At 28.2% G+C, this 11229-nt stretch overlaps 1 protein-coding gene across 1 annotated transcript; it reads right to left on the minus strand.

The window, feature by feature from the left end:
* Positions 1 to 7160: 7160 nt before the first annotated feature.
* Positions 7161 to 8533, minus strand: LOC102624206 (probable 3-beta-hydroxysteroid-Delta(8),Delta(7)-isomerase). Its single transcript, XM_006494479.4, has 3 exons — positions 8181 to 8533; positions 7974 to 8082; positions 7161 to 7664 (listed from the first exon to the last, which is right to left on the minus strand). Exons 1-3 carry the CDS (start codon positions 8437 to 8439, stop codon positions 7397 to 7399), a joined length of 636 nt encoding a protein of 211 aa, XP_006494542.2. The 5' UTR covers positions 8440 to 8533; the 3' UTR covers positions 7161 to 7396.
* Between the last annotated feature and the right edge of the window lie 2696 nt (positions 8534 to 11229).

Here is an 11229-nt window from a genome sequence, read left to right on the forward strand (position 1 = left end):
CTAAGAATTAAGATCATGCAATTGAAATTTGAGTATTGTTGTCTATTTTTAGGCAGTTAGATCATGCAGTTGAAATTTGAGTATTGTTGTATATTTTGTCTTTTTTTTTCTAATATCATTCAGTTTTTGTTTTTTGGTTTTGGTATGTAGGGACCCATTTGAAGTTTAGCTTTTGGTAGCTGTAAATTGATTTAATTTTTTATTAGTTTTATTGTTAAAAGTTTGAAAAAGTTATTTTCTTGCAAGCTTGTAAAAAATTTTCACATCTGAAGTGGTTTTAGGCTCGTCTCCTGCAATTCTAAATTTTCAATAGCTCTTACAACAGGTCATGATATAACTGCTTAAGTGATGGAGGCTTTCATTCTTGTAATTGTAATTTGATTTGATTAATTTTTTAGTGCATAGGATAAATTAATAGGACATTATAGTTTTATTTGAGAATAAATGCAACAAATTTATGAGTAAAAGATCATTTGAGAAAGATAAATTAATTAGACATGCAAAATCATATTAAAAAATGTTGTTACTATAGTGTTACAGTAAAAAATAATAATAATAGTGGTAATAATACAAGTATAATAAAATAATATTTATAGTTAATAACATAAATTTTTGGTTGAATAAGAAATTAGGAAACTTAATTTGAAAAGAAAGTAGAGTGGTAAAAATTTAATTCCAATTAAAAAAATGAGAACAAGTCAATTTATGTGATTGTAATTCGTAAATAATAACAATTACATCAAACACACACACACACACACACATATACAAATAACAATTGGAAGTGCTGATTGTATATATTGTTAAATTTTGAATCAAATTTGTGGAGTCTAATAAGTTTATGAAGATAACAGCATATCTTTTAGAAATGATTTAACTCATGAAAATTAGATAACAGCATATCAAATATATTGTTAGCTAATTATAATTATTTAAATTGTAAATGAGCATAAATATAAACAAAGGTTAAAAGCTCCGCAATATATGATAAAATTCATGATCAAATCTCCTAAAGTAATGAATTACGATTTTAAATAGAAAAAAGATATTTCAACACCTTAAGTTTTATAACTTATAAAAATCAATTGTGTAATCAAAAAGTTAATAATATCTTAGTTTTTTAAAAAGGGTACAGTAACTTAGTACAACGTGTATAATTCTTATTATGTTTAACTATAAATTTTATTGCTGTAGTTATAGTTATAATATAATATTATTTATAATTAATAATATAAATTTTTTATTGAAGTAATAAGAAATTAAAGAAACTAATTTGAAAAGAAAATAGAGTGGTAAAAATTTAATTTCAATTAAAAAATCTGAATTCTTGATGTATTTTAGTTTAAAGATAAATAAATATAATTAATTGAATAATAAAGTGTGCACAACATTTATAAAGATCAAATTTTAAGTATAAATAAATTCAAATTCAAGAAATTTCACGAAGTCAATAGATCCCAAAAAAAAAAGCCAATGCAAAACAAATAGATTAGGAAAGTTCCAATTTTTGTAAGTTTAAATATTTTTTTAACTTATGTTGTCATAACTTTTAAAAATAAAGCTTTTTGAGAAACATAGTAATTGCATGCACTCTTAAATGTTATTCTCTATTTACTGTTGAAGTTTTGAAAAATTTAAGAAATTATTTTAAAAAGTAAAGAAAAAGATGAAAATAAATGCGCTAATTTATTTTAAAAATAACTAAAAATAATCAATTAAAATTATAAAACGAGAATAAATATTTATAAAGACTAAAGCCCAGGTATATATACAATCAAGTTCAAGTGATCTCATGAATGAAAATAGGGGTTGGAAAAAAGGACCTAGATTATGGGTTGTAATAAAGATTTTACAGTATTACATGGTGAGTTCGTATTCACTAAAATGGTAAGGGATCAAACATTGTTCACCTTATTAATATTATTATTTTGGTAATGTAAGTAAATTTGGTATTTAACTTAAATAATTCAAATCTTTTCAAGTTAATTGGAATATTAAATACAAAACGAGTGGAAGAATAGTTGAAACTTATAAACACATATACGAGAAAATATAACCCAAATTAGGGACTCACCTAGCTAAAAATAAAATCATAAAAAAATAAATTTGGTACCTAATTGAATAATTGGAATTTTACTAAGTTAATAGGAATATTCAAACAAAATTAGAGGAATAATTTTGCTAAAACACATGAACCAATAAAAGAAAAGTGTTACTTAAAATTTAACCTAAAATATTGGTATTTAACGAATTTAGTAGGAACATCCAAATACAAAATTGGTGGAAAAATAAGTTGAAACATGTGAACCTATAAAATGAAAAAAGGTTAATCAAAATCAAGAACTAATCTTAAAAAATAGTTTTAGTATTTAACCCAAATAATTGGAATCTTACCAAGTTAGTTGGAATATTAAATGCAAAATCAATGAAATAATAGTTAAAATAAATAAATCATAAGGGAGAAAGTATAACCAAAAGTAGTAGCTTACCTAACTAGAAATAAAACTATAAAAAGTAAATTTGGTATTTAATCCAAATAGTTATAATCTTACCAGGTTAATGAGAATATCAATACAAAACTAGAAGAATAATTAGCTTAAACAGATGAACCAATAAGAGAGAAAATGTAACAAAAATTAGGAACTTATCTAACGGGAAGTGAATGTTATTTGAAATCTAACCCAAAATATTGCATTTAATGAACTTATAGGGATATCAAAAGGAAAATTGGTGGTCAACATATGAACTTATAAATGAAAAGGTTTAATCAAAATTGAAAATTAATCTAACCAAAAAAGTAATTTTGGTATTTAACCCAAATAATTGAAATTTTACGAAGTTAATTGGAACATTGAACGTAAAAACAGTGAAATAATAATTGAAACATATAAAAGCACATGCGAGAAAGTGGAACCCAATTTAGGAACTTACCAAACCAAACATAAAAATATAAAAAATAATTTTGACCTAAATAATTTGAATCTGACCAAGTTAATAGGAATATTCAACATAATTCTAAAGGAATAATTAGCTAAAACACATAAACCAATAAGAGATAAAATGTAATGAAAATTAAGAACTCATCCAACGGAAAGTGAAAGTTACTTAAAATCTAACCCAAAATATTAGCGTTTAACGAATTTAGTAGGAATATCAAACACAAAACTGGTGGATAAATAAGTTGAAATATGTAAACCTATAAATGGGAAAGTCTAATCAAAATTAGAAACTAATCTAATAAAAAAATAATTTTGGTATTTAACCCAAATATTTGGAATCTTACCAAGTTAATTAGAATATTGAATACAAAATCAGTGAAATAATAGTTGAAATGTATAAATCCATAGAAACAAAGCATAACCAAAATTAGTGACTTACCTAACCAAAAATAAAACTATAAAATATAAATTTGGTATTTAACCTAAATAATTTGAATCTTACCAAGTTAATGGAAACATTCAATACAAAACTAAAAGAATAATTAACTAAAACACATGAACCAACAAGAGAGAAAATGTAATGAAAATTAAGAACTCATCTAACGGGAAGTGAAAGTTACTTGGAATCTAACCTAAAATATTAGCATTTAACGAATTTAGTAAAAATATCAAACACAAAACTGTGGACTAATAACATGAAACTCGTGAACCTATAAATGGAAAACCTTAAGCAAAATAAAGAACTAATCTAACAAAATAAAGTAATTTTTGTATTTAACCTAAATAATTGGAATCTTAGCAAATTAATTGAAATATTGAACGCAAAACCAATGGAATAATAGTTGAAACATATAAGCTAAAAGAGGAGAAAGTATAACTAAATTTAGTAACTTATCCAATGAAAAATGAATTACTTGAAAATCTAACCCAAAATATTAGTATTTAATAAATTTAGTAGGAATATTAAAAGCAAAATTAGTGGATTAGGAAGAGGAAACATATGAAACTATTAGTGAAAAAGTTTAACCAAAATTAAAAACATGTGAAATTAACTTGAAATGTCTATTTAATATATTGATATTTAAACAAAAATACTTGTGACATGACTATTTTATATTTTTTTACTTTTATTTAAATTAAAAATAATTTTCTCACTCAAATTTAGTTATACTTTATTTTATTTTATTATATTTGTAAATTTATAATAATTATTAATATTCTTAATTATGTACATCACAATTTTTTATTAATTTTAATTTTAATTATACAAATTAAAAATTATTGATAAGGGCAATATAAATAAAACATTTTTACTATTAACATAGTACGAAATTAATACTTTCTTAAAATAAACTATTTATTATTATTAATTATTAATATTAAATAAATATAATACTATTTTTTAAAATAAATATAATAATATTATATTTTCAAATAAAGATAGTATATAATAATATTGTTAATTCTCTATTAATATAATAATATTATTTTAAAGTAACTTAAACTTAGAATCAAACCAAGTTATTATTTAGTTAAATATAATAATATTATTTAAATAAATATAATATTCTTTAAAATATTTATTAAATATAATTATAGTAAATTTAATAAAAGGAGGGTAAATATAAAATGAAACATTATTTTATTTTATATAATTATATTAAATAAATTTAATATTATTTGAATTTAATATAATTAAATATAATATAATTATATTAAATATAATATAATTATATTAAATTTATTATTATATAAAATAATAATATAATAATATTTAGTACAAAATTAATATTTTCTTAGAATAAATTATTTATTATTATCAATTATTAATATTAAATAAAAATAGTAATATTATTCTTAAATAAATATAATATTATTTATTTTATTAAATATAAATATTAAATTTAATAAAAAAATGGTAGAAAAATAGGAGTTCCACTCTCACTCCTTACTCCAAAAATAGGTGAGGTCCACTTAGTGAGATTCTCAATCTTCTCTTAAATTGTTGAAGTAAATACTAAAATGGGAGGAATCCAAACTCACTCCCACTTTAAAAAATAAACGCATCATAAATTCCAGTCTTATCAGTTATTCTCAAGTGTCACCCTCGTGCGTGGCTCCGCCACTGATTCTGAAATCCTGATAAAAGAGAATGCTCGATGGCGACTACTCTTGGACTTGAGCAGAAGGGTAATAAACTACCAAAAAATTGCATACGGCCCTACAGGCTACAGGGCAAGATAAAAAGTGACTGCAATCATTGACAACTAATAAGTAGAGATGGCAAAAATACCCGCCCGGACCGGATCCGGACCAGACCGGACCCGGTATGTGCGGTCCGGGTAAAATCCGGACCGGATGGAAGGAAAAAGCGGGTCCGGTCATTGAAAATCAATACTCAACTGTTTCCGGGCACGGATTCGGTCACAAGCACCAAGAACCCGGAACCCGGACTATGCCCGGTTTTTGTTAAGGTAAAAAAAAAAAAAAAGAGCAGAAAATATAAAATGCGAAAAAACCATTTTGCCCAATTGCCCTAACCCTAAATCGTGAGTAATTGAGACTTGAGAAACACAAAACACACACACTGAAACAATTTGCTGCTGCGGCGGCTTCAACCATATTGCTAGAATGATGCCAATTATGCTCTGCATGATGAACATCTGCACCACGGCTTCGAGCAGCAGTGCTCTCCTTTTGGCTTTATCCACCGCGTAAACCGAGACCAACGTATTGAACACGTTGACGAGCCTAGTGATAACGGCAGAGAGCAGAGACACCTCGCTTCCGAATCTGACGGTCTGGAACAGGACGGGTGTGTAGAAGTTAAATCCTTTTTGGTTGTTCAGATCAAACTAGCAACAGATTCACACCTCAAGATTCCCTTCTATTACAAGGGCTTACTTGATTGGTTCTCTGTTCTTGAAGGCTGCTGATCTTGATGTGGTTTGTTTGTGATGGTTCACTTTATGCTTATTATGAAGTCGGGAATCCCAGCAGGCTTTTGTATTTCTGAGATTGCTCCATTTTCAAAAGAATGTGAAATCTGTCTCGGTTGTCACTTGATCAACATTTTCTTCCACTATCTTTAAAATTTTTATTATCTTTATTCTCATTGTTATCAGTGTTGTCCACAACATTTTATCGAAATTACATTTGAATGGCATGCCAAAGGATTGAATAAGACTCATCCATCAGCAAAACGCTGCAACACCTGCAGCAGTATTACTATAACCAGTGGGGGGTGGATCGATGTTTCATGAGCTTGCTGAAGCAGCTGAACGGCTTTGTGACTTATTAAGATGTCGTAACAATTTATTTTTTTCCCTTTTTAATTCAAAATGCGGGTATAGAAAACCCGGATGAAAAGCCCGTGCCCGGATAGTGCCGGGCATATGCCCGGCCCGCATAGAAAAAATCCGGGCACGGTCCGAATCCGAGCAGCTATGTGTGGCATGCGGGCAGGTCCCGGGCACCCCCAAACCCGGACCCGACTCGGACTTTTGCAATCTCTACTAATAAGAGCTTTTGTGAAAGAATTAAGGGACTACGCACCTCGCATTATATTATATATTCAATCTTTGAGGTTTCTCATTGGGGTCTAGCTATGGTGCAACTGTGGTACCATACCACAGCTGTACCTAGCCATTAAATTCAGCTATAGTACATGTGTGCAGCTAAATCTAATGGCTAGGTGCAACTGTGGCATAGTTTTGTCATTCTCATTGAGTGTGTATATATAGAATTAATTAGCATGCATGTAAGACTATTAATTGAGAAAATGTGTGTGTATACACATTCATTCTTCTGTGGACACATGATTGAGAAAAGATTTCTTTTCTTTTTTCAAAGAAGAAAAGATTTCTTAAAATGCTCATTAAAAGAATTTAGGGAAGGATTAATATCTGCACCTAGAGAGTCGAGGTAAGTTGTAGATGCCAATTAATTCAGTTGGTAAAATTTTTTAAGTAAAAATGAGATGTTTAAAATTTGAACCCCAATTATGTGAGTGGAAAAAAAATTAAGTTACATTAAATATTAAATTAAAAAAAAATACTTGTTCAATTTTTTGATTTTTGGAAGTGAAGGGTGGTGTAACTTTATCAACACATGCATATTATAATTGTAGAAACCCACAAATTTAACTCATACTCCAAACTTAGTTGAAAGGGTAATGGTTGCCCAACCTTATATACTTAATCTAAAAATAAACCTCAACCATTAATTTCCCTGACAAAAACCAGATCGGTAGATTCCAGCTTGTGATTTAGATTAATTAATTGGATATGAGATCTCAAATAAGAGTACATGATTACAAAAGTGTTTCGAATAATTCTTAATTTATTGACGACCAAATCTTAAGATTATTGCTGCAAGGTAAACCGATGACAGTGAAAGTCACTATGATCTAAAATGTACCAAGATCCGGTCCCATATGAAAAGTTGTAAAGTGAAGCTCAGCCAACCTTGGTCACCTTCTTGTCCTGGAGCCGCTTGCATATGGCATGTATTTTGATCCAATACCGAGTAGCAATTAGCATTGGCACTATAACCCAGATGCTACTTTGTCCAACGTAATATGAATAGTAATAATATCGACTGGAAGCAAAGTTATCGCCTTCCAAGAAAGCTGTTAAGAAATATTGAATAGTCCCATACAGCTGCGCAATTGATATTGCAAACTGAAAAATGTACCTGTATGACTTTTGTTTAGCAACAGCATACCTGGCAGGACCAAGGTACATATATACTTTAGAGTCAGAAAGAACAATACCCATACATATATATAATGATCTAGCAAGCAAGCAACTTCACCTATCATAGAGGTCAGCAACTAGACACGTAAAAAAATTGTATGACTTTCTATTAATATAATATAGTGTGCGTTGAAGACATGTATATTAATCAAACAACACATAGGACATCACTTACCAATTTACCATAAATAATATGAGTAATATCATCCAGTACATCATTACTCATAGATATAATCATATCCATAAGAGTATATTAAAAGTTTCGAGTCTTACTTACGCTGCTAGAAGACTAAGAGGGCCCAAAACAATTGAAGCCACTGATTCAATACCAAGAACTGATGTATGTCTTGTTGCATATCTTGAATCGCCTTTGCTGTACTCTTTCCCTGTCAATATGCAATGCCATGCAGATAATTAATTGCAACGATGCATCTAAATTTTTGTTATTAATCTGCATGATGCATAATGCAAGTGAATAACTTACAAATTTCGGCCATAAAATTGGGAGAGTTGTCGTTAAACAAGTCTGGAGTGAAAACATAATAACCCTCTTGAAAGACATGGATAAGGCCAGTAAGTGCCCACCAGCATATCAGCAATCTCTCAATTTTCGACTTGGCCTGTGACATGCCTGAGATGATCCATGTCACAAAGATTATTAACAATAGACTGACCCCATTCCAAGTATGTAAGCTGGCTGTTGAGAAGTTGAGCGCCATATCTGTCCCAGATGAATGGCTCATTTTCTTTCTTGTCTATATGTCAGAATTTTCCATTAGTTTGATTTCTTCTGCTACTCCATATGCTGCTGCTATCTCTAGTTATAAATACAACGAAATGAGTCGGTTGGAAAAGTATTTTATTAAAATATATATCGGGCCTGCTTTCTGTCACTTAATAAGTCAAACCAATAAAAGAATCAATGATGGTACGCTATTTTAACGACGGTACGCTATTTTATAATTTAACTTTCAACTTTATATTAGCAATATCTACAGGCAAATGACGTCATTTTTTGGCTATTTTCGGACCCCCAGCTACTACAGTTCCTCACTTTGTTAAAATCAACCATGAAATTCTAACTGGAGTTAGAGGCTTACAGTCCCTGTATGATATGTGAACTACTTTTAGCCGAAAAATAAGAGTCTTACGAATATTTTATGATTTATACAATTATGAGATTTGTGGGGTTTCTTAATAAATTGGGACGCCCCATCAAATGATTTTGTTAATTTTGGTGAAAATGTCGCCTTAATTTGACAATTACGGTTAAAAAATAATTGTTCCTTCAAAAAGATGACTTATTGTTCATTACATATATCTAAGCTCTCAGAGTTCCAAGCGTTGAGTATCTATCAAAGACATTCCGACCCTAAAATTTAATTTGAGCTATGAGAAAACTAGAAAAACTGTAGTAGAAAAGAGCATTTCAGTTGCTTCCGGCAAGACATGGACTTCCTTCTAGAGTAATCCGGAAGAAATTGAACTGCTCTTGGAGGATCAAATTTGTGTCTGTCCCGTTTGAGAGTCCACAAAAAATGGCCGATTGAATATATGTACGGGAGTTTTAATTTCAAGGAATACAACTACTTTTCAGTTGAATTGTACTCAGTTGTTGGATTAAGATTCGCTCATCAGATGGATAAGCTTGACTCGGATCCTAATTCTTGCCATTTATTTGTGTATTCTCTTAGTGTATGTATTTTTTTAAATTTTTGGACAAAATTGAATTATTGTTGTAAATACGTGCACATGCAATAACACATAATAAAAACCAACAAATTAACCATGCTAGTCTTTTCATCTTTACGTTCTTTTCATTAAAGTCTTAAAGCTAATAGTTTTCAAATAGATTTCCTTAATTTTCTTAAAGTCTTAAATGAATAGTTTTCACATAATTTTCTTTAATTTTATTAAAATCGAGTAATTTTCAAATAATTTTCTTTAATTTTATTAAAGTCTTAAGCGAGTCCTTTTCAAATTGTTTTCTCTAATTAGGCACGTGAATTTGAATACAAGAGAAATAAAGGACTAGGGCATTAATTTTGTGCTTTCACCGTCTCTACTTTAAGAAATACATATAATACAATAAAAAAAAAATTCTTTCTCCTAGTCAAACTAAGCCAGCTGATTTTTATATTTTATATGAGAAAGACTGGGCCCTCTATCTTTATATTTTATATTTACATGGACTTCCTTCTAGAGTAATCCGGAAGAAATTGAACTGCACTTGGAGGATCAAATTTGTGTCTGTCCCGTTTGAGAGTCCACAAAAAATGGCCGATTGAATATATGTACGGGAGTTTTAATTTCAAGGAATACAACTACTTTTCAGTTGAATTGTACTCAGTTGTTGGATTAAGATTCCCTCATCTGATGGATAAGCTTGACTCGGATCCTAATTCTTGACATTTATTTGTGTTTTCTCTTAGTGTATGTATTTTTTTAAAATTTAAGACAAAATTGGATTATTGTTGTAAATACGTGCACATGCAATAACACATACCAAAAACCAACAAATTAACCATGCCAGCCTTTTCATCTTTACGTTCTTTTCATTAAAGTCTTAAAGCTAATAATTTTTAAATAGATTTCTTTAATTTTTTTAAAGTCTTAAATGAATAGTTTTCACATAATTTTCTTTAATTTTATTAAAGTCGAATAATTTTCAAATAATTTTCTTTAATTTTCTTAAAGTCTTAAGCGAGTCCTTTTCAAATTGTTTTCTCTAATTAGGCACGTGAATTTGAATACAAGAGAAATAAAGGACTAAGGCATTAATTTTGTGCTTTCACCGTCTCTACTTTAAGAAATACATATAATACAATAAAATAAAATAAATTCTTTTTCCTAGTCAAACTAAGCCAGCTGATTTTTATATTTTATATGAGAAAGACTGAGCCCTCTATCTTTTCGAAAGGTAATGGGCCATTTAGTACAGTAACCATTTATTTTTTAGTGGAGTTATTACCTTTAATTTTTTATTAACGTTAGTAATTTTGTGATTTTTAAAATAATTGTTATTATCTGTGCTAATAGTTGTAAAGAAAAATAATTAAACATTTGATAAAATTTATTTTTAGAAGTACTATAAATTTTAAAAACAATCTTATGTATTTGGTAAATATTATTGTTAAACTGTTGTAAAAATGTAAATGACTAAATTAAAAATAATTTTAAACAAAATTTATTTACAAAATTATAAACATGAACATGAAATATTTTTTATTGTGTATATATAATAATTTATAACTAAAAATAAAATAAATATTTTATACTATTAATTTTATTTTTATTTTAATATCTCAATATAATTGGTAATAATAACAATATCTTTAAACTTAATGATTTTATGTCTTAATTAATAAGAATAATTTTAAATTTTTATAATATATATGAGGATATAAAAGGAATTGTATTAAGTATAAAAGTGATTCTCACTATAAGATTTTGAAAAGCCACTTCTTACTTGCTTTTCAAAATCTGCTCTAAAATAGGGTGATTTTGCCAAAAATAATTTACCAAATACCAAA

This window comes from Citrus sinensis, chromosome 8 (genome assembly GCF_022201045.2).
Source record: "Citrus sinensis cultivar Valencia sweet orange chromosome 8, DVS_A1.0, whole genome shotgun sequence".
Lineage (NCBI taxonomy): Eukaryota > Viridiplantae > Streptophyta > Magnoliopsida > Sapindales > Rutaceae > Citrus > Citrus sinensis.